This window comes from Chanodichthys erythropterus, chromosome 12, assembly GCF_024489055.1.
Source record: "Chanodichthys erythropterus isolate Z2021 chromosome 12, ASM2448905v1, whole genome shotgun sequence".
NCBI classification, from domain to species: domain Eukaryota; kingdom Metazoa; phylum Chordata; class Actinopteri; order Cypriniformes; family Xenocyprididae; genus Chanodichthys; species Chanodichthys erythropterus.
Window position 1 is genome coordinate 17,710,515 of NC_090232.1, and position 21,703 is coordinate 17,732,217.

Below are 21,703 nucleotides of genomic sequence, written 5' to 3' on the forward strand. Positions count from 1 at the left end.
GCTTAATTTCTGCTCATTTGAAACCCTCTCATGCCTGACGCACGTCGGCTCCAATGAGACACAATTAGCCTGACGTTTGCATTCATCATGCTGAATGATTCATTGCTTTGGTCTCAAATCCATTCTGAGCCCAGTCTCCCTCAGTTACCCCCACATTAGCACTGAAACAAACTACACTGGTCTTTGTCAAAAGTTTCTAGTCCCTTCTTTGAAGAACTGATGGTTTTATTCCAAACTTTGACAGCCAATCAGCTGCTGAGTCAAATTTAACCCTACCCACGCCACACCTTATTGGTCTCTACTGTCATCAGTTGACTTTTAATTAGTGATGAGATCTGTCAGTCTCATTGAAAATAATCCTTACTAATGTTACTTTAACTTCAGATTAGTGGAGCCAACACAGTGAGACTGCTTAATTAATAATGCTGTGTGGGGGGTGTGTACACTTCCATGTGTGTCTGTGTGCTGAATTAGTAATGTAAAGGAATACACAGCTTCTTTTTCCTCATTAACCCACTGCTCAATGCCTCAAGGGCAGATCAGTGTGTCCAGTGACACTACATCAGCTTCAATGTTATTTCAGCTTTAACTGTCATTATAAAGGTTTCTTCAATATATATACACTGTGTGCAGAATTATTAGGCAAGTTGATTTTCTGATCATATTTTTTTTCCAAGCACATTTTACCAATTCCAATCCACATCAATCTTAATAACTACTATTAATATTGTTTTTAATCATTTATAAGTGATATATAATTGTTCATGAAGGCTGGAAATGAAAAATGCCCTATATTCAGGTGTGCAGAATTATTAGGCAGGTTTTCTTTTACAGATAAAATGAGCCAAAAAAGAGATTTAACTCAGACTGAAAAGTCAAAAATTATTAAATACTCATGAGAAGGACGCAATACTAATGTAATACTAGAAATTGCAAAGTTAAAGCATGACCATTGGACAGTGAAATGATCATTGGGTCAGCTGGGTCATACAAAAACAGCTGGAGAAGAAGAATCTGCTGCAGAATCTGGCAGTAAGTTTTGGAAGATCATTTAGTCCATCTCTGCAAGATGGACATTTCAGGATAAGAGATGGACTAAAAGTGAACTCCCACACCTTACTGCCAGATTCTGGAAGATAAATTCTTCAAACAGTGGTACAAGAGGATGTGGTGCTGGTCCTTCAGGAGTCACTCTCAAGCTGTCTGTCTATAAGGCCTATAAAAACCCAGTCTTCATGTACTTTATAACACTTCAGCTTGTGATTCTTATTAAGAGCAGGTCGCTTTTTAGGATTCTTCACCTAACCTAAGTCTCTGAGATCCTGACATCTCACACTTCTGAAGACTCCAGGTAGGTTTCAGTACTGGGAAATGGTGGCGCTGGAGACTAAAGGGTTCCTGATGGTTTCACACTTAATTCTTCACCTTAATTCTTAATTATTTTGCAGTTAACATGTCTTTTCTTCTCCAGCTGTTTTTGTATGACCCCGCTGACCCAATGAGCATTTCACTGTCCAATGGTCATGCTTTAACTTTGCAATTTCTAGTATTACATTAGTATTGCGTCCTTCTCATGAGTATTTAATAATTTTTGACTTTTCAGTCTGAGTTAAATCTCTTTTTTGGCTCATTTTATCTGTAAAAGAAAACCTGCCTAATAATTCTGCACACCTGAATATAGGGCATTTTTCATTTCCAGCCTTCATGAACAATTATATATCACTTATAAATGATTAAAAACAATATTAATAGTAGTTATTAAGATTGATGTGGATTGGAATTGGTAAAATGTGCTTGGAAAAAAAATATGATCAGAAAATCAACTTGCCTAATAATTCTGCACACAGTGTATAGCCTCATCTGATCAATGTGTGAATGTAGGCTGTGGGATGGCAATATACTTGTTGGTGTGAAACAAACTGATTTTAATAAGTTGAAATGAATGCACAAATAAGGGAACTGTTGTTACATTAGGTCTTAGTGACTAAACAGAAGGGGAGAACTGGAATAATTCTAACACATTTTATTTTAGGTTATGCTTTGAAGCCACCGGGTGGTTGGTTTCCAATACGTTGTTATTGTTCCGAGTGGTATTTAGCATGGTCAAACTCGGACCCCTAAATATGATGACCCCCCTTTTTTTTTAAATAAATAAAATATAGGTATAATAAATAATTAATTTTATAAAAGTAAAATCACACTTCTTTCCATCAAGATGCACAAATTGATGTATTACGCATTACTATAGCACAAACTGTATGGGACAAGTTACCTGCAAAATTTAACTAGTTTGTTCAAACAAGACAAAAAAGAGACACTTGTGTAATGAGTGTGGAATACAACAAAAATCTGCCTTTCATGCATGCTGTTATGGCAAGTTATAGCACATGTATGCTGGCTATTCTTCATGTGCTAATTACACATCAGAACATGCACCTGACCCACATTTCTGCTGACCTAGATGTTGTTACATTCACGTATGTAATGTTGCAACTAAATCAGGCCTGAAAACAATGCTAAAGCTTAGATAACTGAGATAACTCGATGGTTTTCAACCTTTTTGTCCTACATTGTCCACAACAATATTCAATGGTCGATTGCAGTTTATTTTACAGTATGTGCACTTATGTGTACTTACAGATACTTGCCTAAGAAAGTACTGGGTAATATGCTATAAGGTTAGGTTTAGGGGTTGGTTCAGGGTTAGTACCTAGTTATTATGCAGTTATTGTAACTACCATAATAAGTACATAGTATGTATATGGGGAACAGGACTGTAAAATTAAGTGCTACCCAAAGGTCCCATAATATTTTAGTTGTTCGTGATTTACTGGATAAGGATTTAGGATAAGTATTTTTTTAATATTTTTGCTCAAAAATGTCTACCCAATAAAATAGCTTGGCATTGCTAAAAATTCTGTATTAATTATGATAATGATATAGATAGATTTTTATTAATTAGGCCCAAGCGAATTAAGCGCGCAGGGCCCTCTTGTTCTTCTAAGGATTATTATTATTATTTTATTTTATTTTAATTTTTTTTCCGTCTTCCGGGGCATTTTGGGGGCCTTAACATGCTCAAAAACTCTTGAAAATTGGCACACACATTGGAATCCGCGGCCATTAGGATGCCGCAGAGGCTAGTACCCGGGCGTGGCAGGGGGCCTCGACAGCGCCCCCTTGAAAAAAGTCTGAAAATTTGGTCCATATATTAAACACGCTTGCACGTATTAGTATGAAACTCGGTACACATATAGACCTCATCGGGCCGAACAACTTTCGTGCTCTAAGTTAAACGCCACGCCAACAGGAAATCAGCTATTAAGGGTTGTTTGAAAAAAATTATAACGTCTGCATACATATATTGATCTTTATGAAACTTCACGAGTGTCTTGGTTGTAGTAGTCTGATCACATGGATGTGACTATTGTGAGTCAAAGTTATAGCGCCACCAACTGGCAGCAGGAAGTGTATCACTTTTTGAAATGCTTTGAGATCACCCTCTTATTTTTACCTGATTTGCTTCAAACTTCATCAGTGTAATGTCAATACACAGCAGATGTAGACCTATGACAGGATTTTTGATATTTGAAATATTGTTGCCATGGCAACAGGTCAAGCTGTAATAATATTCTTGAGTGTTTTTGAGGCTCTTAACATGCTTCAAATTGCATGAAACTCGACACACACATCAATATTGTCATCCAGTAGACATGGACAAAGCCATAGAAATGGGCGTGGTGGAGGGGCTCAGTAGCGCCACCTTTTGACAAAAGTGGGGGGGTTAGTTTTTCCTACAGTCACCAAACTCTGTACACATATTGATCTCATCAAGCCGGACAATTTTCTAATTTACATTCATTAGCTCCGACCAACAGGAAGTCGGCTATTTTTGTTTGAATGTTAATTTTTTGAAAAAACAGGCTATGAATTTTATACTACTACTCCTACAGGGTTTATCCAATTTACACCAAGCTTTTTTTAACTTGTTGCTAACACATTGAAGTTGTTTAATTGCAAACAGATTTTGGATATCTCAAACGGTTTGGCCGTGGCGAGGCAACGAATTTATGGCAAGAAAAGGGAAACAAAGTGTTATAACTTCTGCATACATTAATTGATTTTGATGAAACTTTGGCTTAGTCTTCGTTGTACAAGGCTGATCACATGGATTTGACTATTGTGATTCAAAGTCATAGCGCCACCAACTGGAAGCAGAAAATGTGTCACTTTCAGCATACATTGAGATCACCCTCTTATTTTTACCTGATTTGCTTATTCATCAGAATAATGTTAAAACTTGGCACATGTAATCCTTTGAAAATGGGCAGGGAGGAGGGGCTCTATAGCGGCACCTTGTAGTGCAGTAAATGTGGAGTGAATTTGACATAGTCCTTTGATGTTTAACCGCTTTAAGTGCCTATTGCCCGCTGTGCACAGTTGCCCTGAAGCCACCAGGGTGGCGGTGCCACCGGGCTTGGGCCTGCCATCGCTGCTCGCAGCTATATTTTACATTGCTTTTTTATATAGATAAAATGTTATAAACCACATTTAAATGTAAAAAAAAAAAGAATTAAAATAAATATATCTAGTGGGAACCCTGGTTCTTCAAAGAAAAAAAAAAGTTGTTGAGGGGTTGATTTAAAATGACATATCTTAAAGGTGCTAAAGAGGATGTTTTGTTTTATACATTTTTGCAATATTACTTGAAACTTTACTAACTGATAAAAGACTATTTATTAGGTGCACTGAAAGGAATAATATTAATATACATCATCTGTGCATGAGGTAGGGCCTTAAAAACATCAGCCAATCGTTTATGCGATCATCGCATAAACGATTGGCCCTCTGGCTTGTCAACAAAGACTATAGAATAACACTTAAAGGTCTTAAAGGGACGTTCTTTATGAGAGACGTGCGCGGATTGGCCCTCTGGCTTGTCAATCACTGCCATGAAGTTCCTTGTGAGAGACGAGCGCGGCTGCGCGCTCCAGTAACTTTCCACACTCCACAGGTGCCGCATGCAATGTTTTTGTCAGGAGACAGGAGTAACAACTGCAGATTATGTGTTACCTGCGGTGAGTCCGACATAATGAATCCACTAACACGACACAGCGAATGCCGGTGGTAAACACTCGTGTTCCAATACCCGTGCACGAGTTTTGGGAGGCGTTCCCTCTAAATGAGGCGTGAAAGAGGTGGGTTGTTCTTACGCATGCGCTCATTTCAAAAACTCACTAACAGTCTTTGGTTTCTCAGTCGTCGAAAACATCCTCTTTAGCACCTTTAACTTTTAAACTTTTAGCAGTTTTCCCTTAAATTATTGCTTGTTTTATCTTATTTTAAATTATATTGAGGACTCCTATTGGGTCCTGGGCCCCTGATTGAGAACCACTGTTCTAACAAGTATCAGACTCATGTTCTTATTTTGCTCATTGAGAAGATTATTGTTTTACATTTTGAACCTTCTAGTTTTAAAGTCACAATGAAATCAAATTGTCTTGTTTTTAATGGAATATTGCATTAGTTCTTATGATTTATCCATGAACATCTTTTTTTAATTCATGTGCCCTCATAATTTTTAATAAAAATTACTTACTCATCCGAAATCTCTTCTCTTCTGATGACGTTTTCCGGCGCGAGAGAAAGGGGCCATGAGATCGCACTAAAAGCAAACCACAACGATCCAATCAATTCCCACCCTACATTTCGCCCTACAGAAGCCAACTTCTGTTTCATGATGAATTTCAGGTTTGTTCTCCAGTATGTTGCATTTAAGTTGCAACTTTCCAGTCTTGATATCAAATATAAATGAAAGTTAGAACTTCAGCCTGAAAATATTGAAAATATCTCCATGTTATGTTTCTCATGATAAGCAGTTCACCACCACAAACCAGCTACCTGTAAAGTAAAAACATAAAAAAATGTTGACTACTGACAGAATGAATAAGCTTTGACAATGATCATAAAACACAGTTTTGCTGCCCTCCACAGGACACACAGGAAGTGTGCGCATGGCAGGAGGAGAGGCCCGCTGATGTTCAGATGCACAAAACACACATAAAATGATTCATGTAATGTGCAAATGTAAAAAACAAAACAAAAAAAAGCTAAACCTTTAAATTTTTGTTAAAAAAACTGTTTAATTGAGGTTGAATAAAATTCTTACAAATGTGACTTAACAGACCAGAAGTCATACAGAATTGAGTTTGTATGTCATTAAAATTAATTCTTGCTCTTAACCTCTAACGTAATACACTAACAAAACAATACAAAGGGGGAAAACACCTTTTCAAATTTTAGGTACAAAAATATCAGACACATCACATTTTCTGTTTTCAGTCTCAAAGTTGGCACGTTGTGCACTATCGAGGAGGGAATCCACGATGTGGGCCACCACGGCCTCTGAATCCACCTCGCTCTCCACGGAAGTTTGGCCGGTTTCTCTCTCGACCTCGATCCCCTCGTCCCGCAGAAGGACCGCCCCGTCCTCCTCGTGGTGCTCCCCCACCTCTCTCTGCCATAGATTTAGGAGGTGGGGATTTGGGTCGGAGTCTCTCAATTTCTTCAGTACAACCAGACAAGTAAGAGCTGGGCTCACTGAAGTGGGTGGCATAAGCTTCTGCATTGAAGTTGCTATTGGTCAAGGTAGGGCCCACAGTCAGCCAACCTGAAAAAAAAAAAAAAAAAAGCATAACAGATCAGAATAAACATACATTACCATTCAAAGGTTTGTGGTCAGCAAGATTTTTTTTTTTTTTTTACTTTTATTCAACAATGATGCGTTAAATTGATCAAAACTGGCAGTAAAGACATTTATAATTTTACAGAAGATTCCTATTTTAAACAAACTGTTCTTTACATTAAAGAACCTTAAAAAACAAAAATATTAAGTAGCATAACTGTTTTCAATTGTAATAATAAAATAAAATGCCTCGAGAGAGAAAAAAAAAAACAAAAAACATCAATACAAGGATTTCTGAAGGGTCCTGTGATACTGAAAACTGGAGCTTTGTCATCACAGCAATAAATTACATTTTAAAACATATTCAAATAGAAAACAGTTATTTTAAATTGAAATATTTCTCAACATTACTGTTTTTAATATATTTTTGATCAAATAAATGCAGCCTTGGTGACCTCTTTCAAAAACATTTTTAAAAAAATCTTACCAACCTCAAACTTTTAACAGTAGTTTATAATATAATATAATATAATATAATATAATATAATATAATATAATATAATATAATATAATATAATATATACTTGTCATACTGTATTGTCACTTTTTAACTTGTACTTAAATTCTACTTTTGTATTCCTGAGAAAATAGCATACAGGAATGATATGAGGGTGAGTAAAAAATGACAATTTTTTCTAATATCTAACCTGGCCTGATGGTGCTGTCCCTGCCAAACAGGTGCAGCCGTCGACGGCCCAAGCAGAAATGTTCAATGATGTGGAAAATCTCCACTGGCTTCTCAATATTGCCCATCTCTGGCTCCTCTGTAATGATCAGGTCAATATCCACATTAGCATGAATGAAATCGCCATCTGTGCTGCGTCTAACTGTGCCTTTGATACCCATCAGACAGTGTTCCTGAGTGCACGCACAAAGAGAGAGACATCAGAGAAGAAAAAAATAAAAGCATTTCTAACTAGAAACAATTGTTAGTGCCAACAATGTTGCTCTAACCAATCTGGACAGTCTCTCTTACCTTAGTTCTCTGGAACACTGCTTTAGGGTCCAGTGTTTTGGTCTTGCCAGGGTTGTTTTTGTTGGTCTTGATCCAACAAATGTCTTCACATCGCCTGAAACCCCATTTCCTCAAACACTGAGAGAGAAAGATGTTAAAATGTAGCTTGCAAGACTCATAGACTGTAATGCAGCATATTTGTTTGTGGGCAGGTTATGTAGTAATGCATGTCATTTACATCATCATGCAGCATTTAAATCAGTAAAATTAGCTGAATATTACTTCACATCAAAACAGAACTCTTTTAGCTTAACTGAACATTTTCAGTTAAGCTAAAAAAAAAAGTTTTCTTGTCACGTCATAAAATTAAGGTTGAACCAGTGCAGTCACGTAGACTTTTTAACAATGTCTTTAGTAACTTTCTGGACCTTGGTTAAATTGCTGTCTATGGACGAGTCATATACCTCTCAGATTTCATCAAAAATATCTTAATTTGTGTTCAGAAGATGAACGAAGGTCTTACGGGTGTGGAACGACATGAGGGTGAGTAATAAACAGAATTTTCATTTTTGGGTGAACTAACCCTTTAAGGCAGGTGATATGTGCAACAAACAGAAGTATGCTACACTGTGTGTGATTGTGAGATTTGTACCATTCGGCCGAGATCAAGGCCTTCTCCTGAACCACACCACAGGAATACAAAAGAGCGAATAGATGAGATTTCCTCTATGTCCAGCTTCATGATCTATAATTTTTTTTAAAATATAAAAAATAAAATAGAATAAAAATGTATGTACTCAATATCAATTATTTTCCAATGCTCACATGTGGTTGCATTTGAGAGACATTTGCAATAACTCACATCGTCCCAGGTCCAAAAGCGCTCGTTGGCAATGATGCCGGACTCTCTGTAATACTCCTCTAATGGAGGCTCTATCAGAATCACATCAAACTTACACTTCAAATCCCTCAGATCAAACGAGTCTGGATCTGCCTGCAGATACCTGATGCACAAAAGACATTCATATATGCATATATACACATGAAAATGAGACATACAATGGGATCCAAAAGTGTCATAATGAAATGCTTTTAATTTATTTATTTGCTATCCAAATTGAACATTTTAAAGTAATTTGCTTAGATTTTCAGTGTGGTCTCAAACTTTAGGACCCCTTTTTCTTATATATACACAAGTGAAATTTAGTAAAAAGGCCAATTAAACATCTGTTCTATTTTGCATTGACTGACAACAGGATTTCTCACATGGGTGGGGTGTTGGTGGCAGCAATGAGCTCATCTTTTAGTCGGATGAGCTCTCTTTGTTTGGGGTACTCCTCAAACCTGTCAGCCAAACCTACAGCACAATATACAATAGGTTAACTTAACACAGTCTCACAGCTGGGCATGAGAGAGGGAGAAAAAGGGAAAAAAATAAATAAATAAAAATAGAAAGAGATCGGAACATTTACCTCCATCTCGGATAAAGTTCTGAGGTCTATGACCTGTGTCCACAAAGTGTTGGCAGTAATCATTGTGGGGATTTAAACTCTGAGTGCCCTGTAAAACAGAAAGTGGTGATATCTTGATCTTTATAATAAAAAACAATATAATATATATGATATATATAATCAAATATGTATAATAAAAAACAATTATATATATATATATATATATATATGAATGAAGAGTTTCCTTGCAAAACGAGATAACTTGAATATCAATTCAACTGCAGTTGGTTTGTTTTGATTTAAACCTTCATAACTTAAAAAATACAGCTAAAGTAGCACCATAAAACAAAATAATAACATGATAACATAATAATAAACATGTTTTGACAAAAATGTTAAAAACGGAGTTCTCGTTTTGCAATGAAACTCTTCATATATATATGTGACTGAAACGGCTTCTGGAACACGAAGAAATGTAGAACAGGACTTCATTTTGTCCTTCTGTAATTGATTGGATTGAAGTTCACAAATGGGAGAAGTTATTTTGATTAAAGATTACAAGGGCACAAAAACTGTGTCCACAAATCAGCAGAAAGATTTCTAAAGGATCATGTGACACTTTTCCATTTTAGGAATAGCCCAAATTACATTTTAAAACACATTAAAACAGAAAACATTCTTTTAAATTGTATTTGTAGGCCTTTCAATGGTTTAATTCTAGAGCACTGACTAAAACTGTGTGAAGACTGGTTTTGAAAAAGTGACCAAAGTATTAAAAAATGTGTCCTAGCAAATGTAAAAAACTGTAAATACCGCAATTTCCCATAAAAAAAATAGGAATCGTACATTTTTATTTCACGGTGATCATCAACATAATGTAAGATTTTTGCACATATTCCCATCGTACTAGCATGCAATTGTTATGTAAATCATATATTATTGTGTTTAATTCTACCTTTAGGAAAGTGCTGGAGTCTTTGTACACCTCTTCATACGGTCCGCTCTCCTCCTGCTGCTGGGGCTCAACATCTTCCTGTAACACCATACAGCAGATCCAGAATCAGTTACTTACAGCCCTGACCTGATCTAATCTAAACAGAATTTAGGAATTACAGCTGATTCCTGATCAGTGCTCACTCACCCTCTGCTCCTCCACATCCTCCTCTGGTTCTTCACCCTCATTCATACACTTTCTTTTCCCACCAGGAACTGATGTGTCAAATGATGCCCTACAGTAAACACAACACAGAGGTGACTGTCTGATCCTGATCATTATTGTCACTGTTTTGACTTGGCTTAGTGTGAAAATCGCCATATCAAAACAGTTTTTCAAAACAATCAAACAAGCATATTTTTTTACCTGCACGTCTCTCTGGTCTCTTCGATCTCTTTTTGTTCATCTTTACTATTGAGAACAGCACCGATGCTATCGGGACTCTCTGCCCCGAGCTGCAAAACGAATCATTAACATTAACAAAGCTATCTATATTGATTCATAAGCATAAAGTATAACACAATTAGTTTGCCATTACTCGCTAACACTACATTTCTGCAGTAAGCTTAAAAAGTTGCATTTCTTCACCTGTTGTGCAAGAAGCTGTCGTCTTAGCTTCTGCCTTTCACGTATTTCTTGCAGCCGGCTGTTCATGTCAGTAATATTTTGCACTGAATAAACTTCTCATACAATTATTTGATGAACACAAAAGAACGGCAAAAAATTCATTGAAAACCTCAACGTGAGAAGGAGTCGCACGTATTTTACATCATCAGACGCATACTATGACGTCAGTAAACGGCTCACTTTCTTTTGAAGTTAAAACCATTTTTTTAGTCTGTGGTTAAAACGTTGCGTATTATTAGTTTATTAAGATTTGTTAAATTTTCTGCTTAATAATATTATTATGGTAAATCTATAGATTTGTAAATCTAGCGCTTAGCTAAAATGACTTTACAGGTATTTTAATTCACTTGTTTTATCGATGTATTTGTATTATACAGAGGCTTCCAACACGTTGTTTCAGAATGGTATTTTTTTATATACTTTATTATGTCTTTCAATTCAAGCATATTTAATACAATTATACCAATAAACATCTCCTTTAAAGGCATACTATTTTTTACCAATAGTTAATTCTCATTTTTCAATCTACTTTCTCTTCCTTTCACTTTTTATATTTCTTTTGTGATAATACCCATCACCAACACAATAAATAAATAAATAAATGAATAAATAAATAAATAAATAATAATTAGAGACATAGCCAATACATACATAATGAAACACTTATATATAACACTTATATATATTTATATAAAACAAGAAATATATACACACAAATAAAAAATGAGGTATTCACATATTCATTTCAAAATCTTGTAATGACATAATTCCTAATAAGTAATTCAAATAGTATTATTTAAACATCAATTAATAGTAATATTAAATAAGTAAATAAAAAAATAAATAATAATAATAATAGTAATAAGTAAGTTAAAAGGGAGGCAGAGTTATACAATAATTAAAATATGCATTCCTTTATTTTTTATGATATATACTTTAATTTTAAAGGTGTCCAAATCTTTTCAAAATGTATAGGGCCTACTTTTGTTCTTAATTTCATATGTTATCCTCTCCATAGAAAGTAAATCTAACCAATCACTTAAAACTGGAGATTCTTGCCTTCTCCAAAACTTTGTTATCACTTTAAAGGCTGTAATTCTCAGTATTCTAACTCATCTTTAATAAGGCCCTATACCCAAAACTATATGTTATCTTTATTATATTATTATATTTCTTAAAACTTTCTTCTATTACCTGAATTACTTCTGTCCAATTTTTTTTTTTATTGTTTTACAAGTATTAAATATATGTGTGTAATGAGCTTTAAGTTTTATTTATTTATTTATTTATTTTTTTGATGCCATTTCTGGATGTTTGTAATGTATTTATTTTACCCTAATTCTGTTATTTTTATTTGATTTTGTTAATGTTAGGCTACTATTTTTTGATTTCAATTTGAAATATAAATATTTTGTTACATAATAAAGGTCTTCACTGTCACTTATTTTGATCAATTTAATATAGGTTCTTGCTGAATAAAAAATATTTATTTATTCTTTGGTATGCCTATCACGGTTTTCACAAAAAATATTAAGCAGCAAAAACGGGTTTCAAAATTAATAATAATAAGATCCACAAATCAGCAGAAAGATTTCTAAAGGATCATGTGACACTTTTCCATTTTTGAATAGCCCAAATTACATTTTAAAACACATTAAAACAGAAAACATTCTTTTAAATTGTATTTGTAGGCCTTTCAACGGTTTTAATCTAGAGCACGGACTATATTTGGTTATATTTTACTGACACAAGAGGGCAGACATGAACTTTGTCTCGTCTGTTGGTGATCGCTATCAGCCCTGAATGCTTGAACACAAGATTTCACCCCGGAGAGAGTGATGGCCAGACCAGGCACTTATAATGCCCGCACAGACTCGTTTAAGTTCAGATTCTGGGAGGATCGGCGCGCGTACCTTAATCGTGAGCATCTCCCAGAATCCTGTGTGCTGGCGTGACTATTTTGTAGTGACTATTTTGAACAATTCATTTGCCGGTTATCCTGCACCTTGACACTCTTTAGTGAAGGACAACATTATTGATTTATTTCTTTTTAAAAAAAACTTCAAATCTCTGGTGACTCAATCATCAATATATGCATGAGTCATTATAAGCCCCGGGCTTCCTCTTTTATTGATCAGCGTCTGACTCTGAGCTGCTCCGATAACAGCCGAAACACAAGATGAGACTACTCAAGGACCATGTCTCCATATAGACTGGAGAGGAACTGTTATTGTTTTTATGGTTATGGTGACAGGTTGATCGTGATGGATGTGAGATGTCGGTTTCTCTTCACCCTCTGCACGCTGCTGCTCACCGCCGGTAGTGACGGCTCTCCGTTCACCGACTGTATTCAAAGCAAAGGGAAAGCGGGCTTTTACGAGGGATTTATAGACGCAACCGAATCAGGCGTGAAATGCATGAACTGGAACGACGTGCCCGGTGTTATAGAGCGATATCCGGGGAAAGGTCTTGGAGAGCACAGCTTCTGTCGGAACCCGGACGGGAGAATTCGGCCCTGGTGTTTCTTCCCAAACAGCCGAGGACGCATTGACTGGGGGTACTGCGACTGCAAGCAAGGTATCTATATATGGGCTACATGAAATAAAATTAGCTAATTTGGAAGAGCAGCCTATTTTATATTACTCGTGCGAGGGAAAACTGCGCGTCAAGAATGTTTCATTTTCTTAAACAAAAGAGGTAGCCTACTTCCACGCGCCTCTAGTCGTTCAAGATTTCTTATTAATAGTTTAATGTTCATACTTAAATGTTTTGCTAAACTTATGATTGACAGTTAAAAATTAGTCAGGTCAAGAAAACATTGCAGTGCACGCAAGCAAGCTAAGACATGTCCAAACTTCAATGCGTCCACGCGTGGGAAAGGTATGCGCGCCTCAGGTAGCACCTATGAGAACAAAGCAGCCACTCTCATCCGGCGCACGAGGTCATTTTATCATTTGGGTCTTACTTTGAGGCAACTATCAATGTCAAACAGAAATTTCGCAATTTAAGTTATTTCTGTTGCAGCAGAAACTGTAGAAATTAGTAATTTTGCACGAGCGTGTCTCGAGCAGGTCTTGAGGTGCCAGCAGAGCTTTCGCTTTGCTGACGGGCTCGAGTCGCTCGCTCCCGTTTTTGGTTATTTCTGGAGCGCGAGATTTGGAGTCAATGCGCTGCTAAGAAGTCAGTACAGTTTAATTTGGCAATCACCATTTGAAAGTTTGACAACGTGAGAGAATAAATAGCACCGGGACGTAAATAAAGTAGCCTAAGTATACGGAAAAATCGGGGCAATAAAGTTTTCACATTTTAAGGTAAGCTTGTTTATCAATTTGTAAGTCAATTTGTGTATAATTAATTAATAAATAAATTCTTGGCTACAAACATTTCCACTTTTCTCTGGAAAAGAATGTTAATGGAACACACGTTGACCTTTTGTGACAACATGTCCCAATGTTGTGGGATAAGCAACCTCCCACAACAACTTACCAGGAACAATGAACTATATTGTGACATATTTATTGAAATATATATATATATATATATATATATATATATATATATATATATATATATATATATATATATATATATAGCCTATATATATATACACATTCCTGTCCTAACAAAAACTGACCATGGTAACCACATATATATATATATATATATATATATATATATATATATATATATATATATATATATATATATATATATATGTGGTTACCATGGTCAGTTTTTGTTAGGACAGGAATGTATATATATATATATATATATATATATATATATATATATACATTCTTGTCCTAACAAAAACAGACCATGGTAACCACATATATATATATATATATATATATATATATATATATATATATATGTATATATATGTGTGTGGTTACCATGTTCAGTTTTTGTTAGGACAGGATTGTGCATCCTCATGGTCTCTGATTTGTAATGAAATTTTTGGTAACACTTTAGTATGGAAACACATATATTGAAGTTACATTTTTTTTTTTTATCAAACAATTTTTTTGAATGTTCCTAGAAAATTTATGCACGGTCACAAACAATCTGATGATGTAATTAACGGGGGTCTAAAATAGGCCTTGGAAATAAAACTTGGAGAAGAGGTCTAAAATTTTTGGTTGAGTTCCTCCATAATCTTTCCATATTTATTTGTGACATTTCTTTACAATCTTTTCAATATTAATTAAAAATCACTTTGCATGTGAACAGCTTATCAGTGTATTAAATGGGAACCAGATGAGTTTATTTAAATATTTTGATATTCTATTAGTTTACGTTTCCAGCACATCAGGCGCCTCACATTTTCCAAACATTCTGTGAGAGTTTTGACGCACTGAAATGTTTGAAGAACATGTGCTGCCATCATGTGTGGTTGTCCAATGTATGTGATTTATACTGCTCTGAATGCAACAGCTGGGCAGCACATACTGTAAACACACACACACACACACACACACACACACACACACACACACACACACACACACACACACACACACACACACACACACACACACACACACACACACACACACACACACACACACACCTTAATACCACACCTGAATACACCTTAAATTATATGTTATGTTAAAAATACCAATTATTGTATTGTTTGCACTAGTTTACTGTAATTTGATAACCAGTATCTCTGAATTACCAAGTTAATTCATATCCAAAACTTAAAGATATACCTACAGACTGTACATGTGGCTAAAAGAGCTATTTTTAGTTCTCAACTTTAAATTAATATTCTGTAAACCTGTGAATATTTAAGTCCAGTTAGAATGCAGAGATGTATTTTAATAGCAAATAAATGGCTTTTCTCATCTGCACTCACTACTTTTATAATAGACCATTTTGTACTGTTGTACTCAATAGCTTACATTGTTTTCATGACATACATTATAGCTGTGAGCAATTTCCAGGATCACATGCACAAACACACATTTATTATAGAACTGACAAGTGAAACTCATGTGGAGGTTAAGCATTCCTCTGTCATCACATAAAGCAAGTCGTGGATTAATGTTTTCGTGCATCGTAACTGTGGGAACATTTGTAATGCGCACATTTATCAAAATTACGGAGACCAGCGGAACCAATTGTTTGCAGAACATTCATTTTTATCACCTGCCTGAGCAGTGAAGGTCAACAACACTTTCAATTTTAACTCACTTTTTTATGTGCATTTGCAGGCTCTTTGCGACTGCAGGGAGGCAGATCCAAGTTGGATGGTACGATAGAAGTGTATCTGAACGGTGTGTGGGGAGCCATCTGCAGTAATGACTGGGATGACCAAGATGCCGCTGTGGTGTGTCGACAGCTGGGACAGGGGTAACACATACACACATATATACAGTATGTACAACATACTGTCATACCATTTGTACTATTTTTGCAGTATGTATGCTGTGTGCAATAACTGAATGACTTACTATATTTATCAAAATATGCAATATATCACAGAACATATGTGCAATGCATTGGACTTGACTTGCATTTCTTGTGTGAAGAAAGACAAAGTATTATAGCAAACACTTACTGTCATATTTCTAATAAGTGTCGATCACTAATAATTATATTGTTTTATATTATATTATGGTATATTAATATTTTAGTATCTATTACACTACAACATTTTCTTAATATTGCTTTGTCCTGTCTGGCCCAAAATGCGGAAACGATTGTGCTTGACTTGATACTTGACTTATTTAACTGGACTGTCAAGAGTTAAAGCTATAGTTTAACCAAAAATTAAAATTTCATCATTATTTACTCACTCTAACGTCATTCCAAATGTTTTTTTTAACTTCAAAAAGAGCAATTTAATAATAATAAAAAAATAGATTAATGGAAAATAACCATCCCTGACCCTGAGATACTAACTGGATGCCATATTCTGACTTAAACATGCAATGTGGTAAGGTCATGTGACAACAATGTATCATACTACTAGTGTTACTTGACTTATGCATATGGTTTCACACTAAAAATATTAGGCAGAGTAAGAACAGAGGAACAGAGTGTTAATTTACTTTTTACAAAAACCTAAACACATACAATACAGTCCATGTACTGCTGAAATATTCAGCATATGTTATGTCTGTCCACGGCGGACTTCATGGTGGTAAGGTAAAGCATGTGGTTGTATTTAGTTTTTGAAGCCTCATTGTCAGTGCCGCCACAACTGGGCCTGTCAAAGAGATAGTTACTGTGTTCCGACGACCATATGCTGCCCGTTCCTTTATTACCTAACCACAAAACACCTTTGTAAGGTTGTGCATGGAATCCTTTGGTATTTGACCCCAGGGGGTCAAAGGTCAAAGGTCAGTCTTTCACCTTTAAACACAGCATATGCTTAGTGAGTTGTCAAGCAGTGAATATATGTGTGCGGGTGTTTTAAAAGATCGCTGATTTCCCCAGAGTGTTCTAATCTCAATCACAAACACACCCATGTGGTTTGTGTCTATCACGCTCACACACTTCTATCTGAGAGCGTTTGTCTGAGGTCATTACTGAGCGTGCTCAGGGAGAGGTGATCGCAGGGTCTAGTATATCACATGACACAACAATGACAGTTATAAGTCTGATAAAAAAGTATTATTTTGCTATTAAAAAATAAACGGATACATACACATGTGCGGACCTGTCATCTTTTGACCTCAGGAGCTTAGAGCCCATTTGTCATTTGTGAATAATTTATTGGGTGTCTCAGCTTTGATAGATGAACATACTTGAATTATTTAAAAGCTAGAGAGACAGGTAGACTTCACAGATTTTGATTTATGTTTTCTAACGTCTGTCTAACACAGGGGTTCTCAAGCCTTTTTGGTCCATGCCCCACCTATGTAGAAGAGGTTCATAGGCAGCAAATAACATTCTTAAGAATAAAAACACATTTCAATATTCTGCCAATTTCATTATCATTGACTCATTGTGTCACACAGATTTTTTTCTGTCTTCAGCAGCACAGTTTTAAGATGTTTTTTTAAGTAGTTCAGCTTTGAGAAAGTGCTCAATTCTATTGCTTGCTAATTAGTATAATAATACATAAATTATACTAAGATTCTACATTACATTCTACAGATATACTAAGATTATACATTATTAGTCAAAGGTTTAGATTTAGTAAGACTTTTTTTTTGAAAAAAAATCTTTCATCTTTCACAATCTTTCATTTCATATATGAATAAATAACTGAACAAATATAATATAGGGAAACAATCACCGGCTTAATAATTGACATGAATCAAAAGTGCTTATGTTTAAGTTGAGATGTTTAAGAGTTGCCAGCTTACTAGATTCATGGAATTAAATCTTTTAAATTTTTAAATCTGTAATTTAGTTTGACACATTTCTAAATAACAAAATACTGTTTCTTGTGTGACTAAGTTCTGTCAATGGTATCACCATTTGCTTGTAAAAACACATGAACTGAGATTGTTCATTTTACATGTCAGTCAGACAGCTCCTTATCAATATTCCGAGCATATTTTTCAGAGCAGGGACAGAAGAGAGTCCCAGCAGTTATGCAAGAATAATACTAGCATAATGCAGAATTATCTGTGGCTATAAAAAACTATGATCAATTTAACAAAAAGAAAAAGCTAAAGTTCACAAAGATTTCTTGCAACTGCATCTTCATCATTTGCAACCCCATGTACGGTTGTGACCCCAGGGTTCAGAACATGTGGTTTACCATTTACAAACTTTGACAAAGGTACATGATTAGTTGAAAAATAATAAAATCTAAATGGATAAACGAGAAAAGACTGAATTGAGACAAATGAGACAAAAATGTAAAAAATCTTATGTCGTCTCAGTTACAGGGCACGTGCACGTGTGATTCCTCTATCACGTCTAGTGGTGTCTGTAGTTCACTGGCAGACTGTGGGCTGTGAAGGACAGGAAGAAGACTTACTCCAGTGCAATCGCACCGTATGGAATGGGGGACAGTGTGTTAACCGCCAGGCCGCTGCTGTCTCTTGCTCACCAGTCGAGGGTATGCACACGCACACAGATACATAAACACAGACACAGTCACAAACATACACTCAAAAAAAGTGAAAATATCTTGAAGGAAGCATGTGTGTGTGTATGTTTAGCTTCAGTGTTTGTCCCGGTACGTCTCTCTGGTGGTCCATCAGCGTATGAGGGCAGAGTAGAAGTGTATCATGCAGGACAGTGGGGCACAGTTTGTGATGACCAGTGGGACGATAACGACGCTGAGGTGGTCTGCAGACAGCTGGGGTTAGGGTAAGACACACACACATTTTATATACTTTCATACTGCACATATATATAGTTTGGTTTTAAAATCCGATCTTTTGTGTTACAAATCCAGTTAATTTGTTTTGCAAGTACTGGAATCAGATCCATTCAGATAGTGAAGAAAAGGGGTCCCCAATCCTGTTCCTGGAGATCTACCTTCCTGAAAAGTACAGCTCCAACCCTGATCAAACACAACTGAACCAGCTAGTTAAGATCTTCAGGATAATTACTGAGAGGTGTGTTGGGTCAGGGTAGGATCTGAACTCTGCAGCTATGTAGGGCTACATCTGAAAGCTTAAAAATGCTGGCTTCGGATGATGCATTCAAAGGTAGGAAGGCATCAAGGCACGTCCGAATCCAATAGTCTCCTGAGATACCTTCATCTGATACATTTTTGAAGGCAGCATTGATATGTCCTTCGCTCCCTTTGATATTCCACAATCCTGTGCTTTCCATTCTGTGACAGTTCAGCTAAAAAATAAAGATGCTATCTGAAAGTTGCGTGGTCAGTTTCTGTGTAAATGTACGTTTTTGACCAACGTTTCCACTTTTGATGTCATTTCTAGCAAAAACATTGCTATTGAAGTAATTAAAGTCCCCCTGTAGTCAATAATTGTATCCCTTAAAACTCATCTTTGATCACCAAAATTACATATTTAAATGTTTTTTTATGTGAAAAAAAATCTTAATGCCTTAAAGGTGCCATTGAACGTTTTTTTACAAGATGTAATATAAGTCTAAGGTGTCCCCTGAATGTGTCTGTGAAGATTCAGCTCAAAATACCCCATAGATTTTTTTAAATTAATTTTTTTAACTGCCTATTTTGGGGCATAATTAGAAATGCACCGATTCAGGCTGCGGCCCCTTTAAATTCTCGTGCTCCCCGCCCCCGGAGCTCGCGCTTGCCTTAAACAGCATAAACAAAGTTCACACAGCTAATATAACCCTCAAAATGGATCTTTACAAAGTGTTCATCATTCATACTGCATGCATGCGTCGGATCATGTGAGTAAAGTATTTATTTGGATGTTACGTAACAGTCAGTGTTATGTTGAGAATCGCCTGTTCTTCTGAGGTCTATTAAACAAATGAGATTTATATAAGAAGGAAGAAACAATACAGTTTGAGACTCACTGTATGTCATTTCCATGTACTGAACTCTTGTTATTCAACTATGCCAAGATAAATTCAATTTTCCATTCGATGGCACCTTTAAAATAGCTTGAATGTAACTCTACACCCTTGCATCCTTTAATATACACGGATCTGTGAATATGATAATTAGCCCCGCCTCCACTCACTCGCACAAGCTCAGACGAGATCCACTCGTTCAACTTACCAAGGTAAACGCTGTTATGCTGCCTCAGAAGTCAGTTTTGTGAGGTAATCTACCTTTGTGCGCAAAGTCATTGCCTGATAAGGCAGCGAGGCAACAAGTCAGCTGCCTAAAGCTTCAGATGCAGCCTAGATCTCCAGGAACAGGATTGGGTATCGCTGATGTAGGAAATATCTAGTATATCTACATTGGTTGACATAGTAGAGAGATAAGCGAAAAGAAATTAATCATATCATTCCACCGTGGTACAACATTCATGCATATACTTATTTGTCATTCAGTATGTAGTGAATGCCACTTTTGAGAATGAATGAATGAATTCAGGCACTGCTGTAGACACTACTGTGCTTTGTGTATAACATTACATTCATGTTTTGTCCCATATTACGAAAAATACTTGAAATCTGATCTAACTGGAATGTGATGAATCACATTTCACACCACATACTGTAAGTCATCAGTTGTATCACATTTTGTATTCTAAACAAATATATATATATATATATATATATATATATATATATATATATATATATATAATTTTATATTTATAATTAATTTTATTAACTAAGTTCATTATTATCAAGCCATTAATTGACAGCCCTACAAAAAACTAGTCATGGTTGCCAAAGAAATCTGCCTGTCTGAACATAGCCAAGAGGCTTGACCTGGTTTTTGGAAACAAACTGTCTATTTAGAGGAACACCAGGGCGTTCTTTACAACTGAGATGTGTGAAAATAGAAGGAAGATAGAGAGGAGGTAGGAGAGAAAGAGAGGAGTAGAGTGTCTTCTGTTCATAAAAATGTGAAATATTTTCTTGGGAGGTTCCTGACACACAAAGCCAAAGTGTTCTCACTAAGAAAGTGAGTGTGTTAGAAACGGACAGAAAATGGAGATAATGAGAGGATGAGAGCCAGAGGAAGACAGATCGAGAAGGCAAAGAGGCGTAAAGGGTGATTTAGTGGGAGGAAAGGAATTAGAAAGGAACGGAAAGAGGGAATGGAAAGATCAAGATGTGAATCAGGTTGATTGTTTCAAGCTTTTCAACTATAATGTTGAAACGGACATAACAAATGGTGCCCAGAAGTGAGTTCTGCAGGTGTGTGTGAGTTTGTATAATAATCACTCATGTGAAGGGTTCTTTATTGAGCTGAAACTCTTGTAGAATAAAATGTGTGGGTTTGTGCATGTCGGAGACTGCAGTTCCACTTCATTTGCCTCTCAACTTTCGCTGATTATTGACTGCTGAATTTTGTGCTTGATTGCCTGTTAATCACAGAAAGAATTTTAAAATAT

The 21,703-nt window shown here is 35.8% G+C and overlaps 2 protein-coding genes across 2 annotated transcripts in view; one reads left to right on the top strand and one right to left on the bottom strand.

The window, feature by feature from the left end:
* Nucleotides 1–6,137: 6,137 nt before the first annotated feature.
* Nucleotides 6,138–10,913, bottom strand: mettl14 (methyltransferase 14, N6-adenosine-methyltransferase non-catalytic subunit). Its single transcript, XM_067404474.1, has 11 exons — nt 10,734–10,913; nt 10,512–10,600; nt 10,293–10,380; nt 10,107–10,184; nt 9,173–9,260; nt 8,967–9,057; nt 8,563–8,704; nt 8,353–8,445; nt 7,722–7,838; nt 7,393–7,603; nt 6,138–6,670 (listed from the first exon to the last, which is right to left on the bottom strand). The coding sequence occupies exons 1-11, from the start codon at nt 10,797–10,799 to the stop codon at nt 6,366–6,368; spliced, it is 1,368 nt and encodes a 455-aa protein (XP_067260575.1). The 5' UTR covers nt 10,800–10,913; the 3' UTR covers nt 6,138–6,365.
* A 2,123-nt stretch (nt 10,914–13,036) lies between these two features.
* The window catches only part of prss12 (serine protease 12), a 45,401-nt gene continuing 36,734 nt past the window's right edge, over nt 13,037–21,703 (top strand). The window contains exons 1-4 of the mRNA XM_067404334.1: nt 13,037–13,349; nt 15,995–16,133; nt 18,623–18,801; nt 18,905–19,055. Coding sequence (XP_067260435.1) covers nt 13,037–13,349; nt 15,995–16,133; nt 18,623–18,801; nt 18,905–19,055 — 782 coding nt within the window. The remainder of the gene's footprint in view (nt 13,350–15,994; nt 16,134–18,622; nt 18,802–18,904; nt 19,056–21,703) is intronic.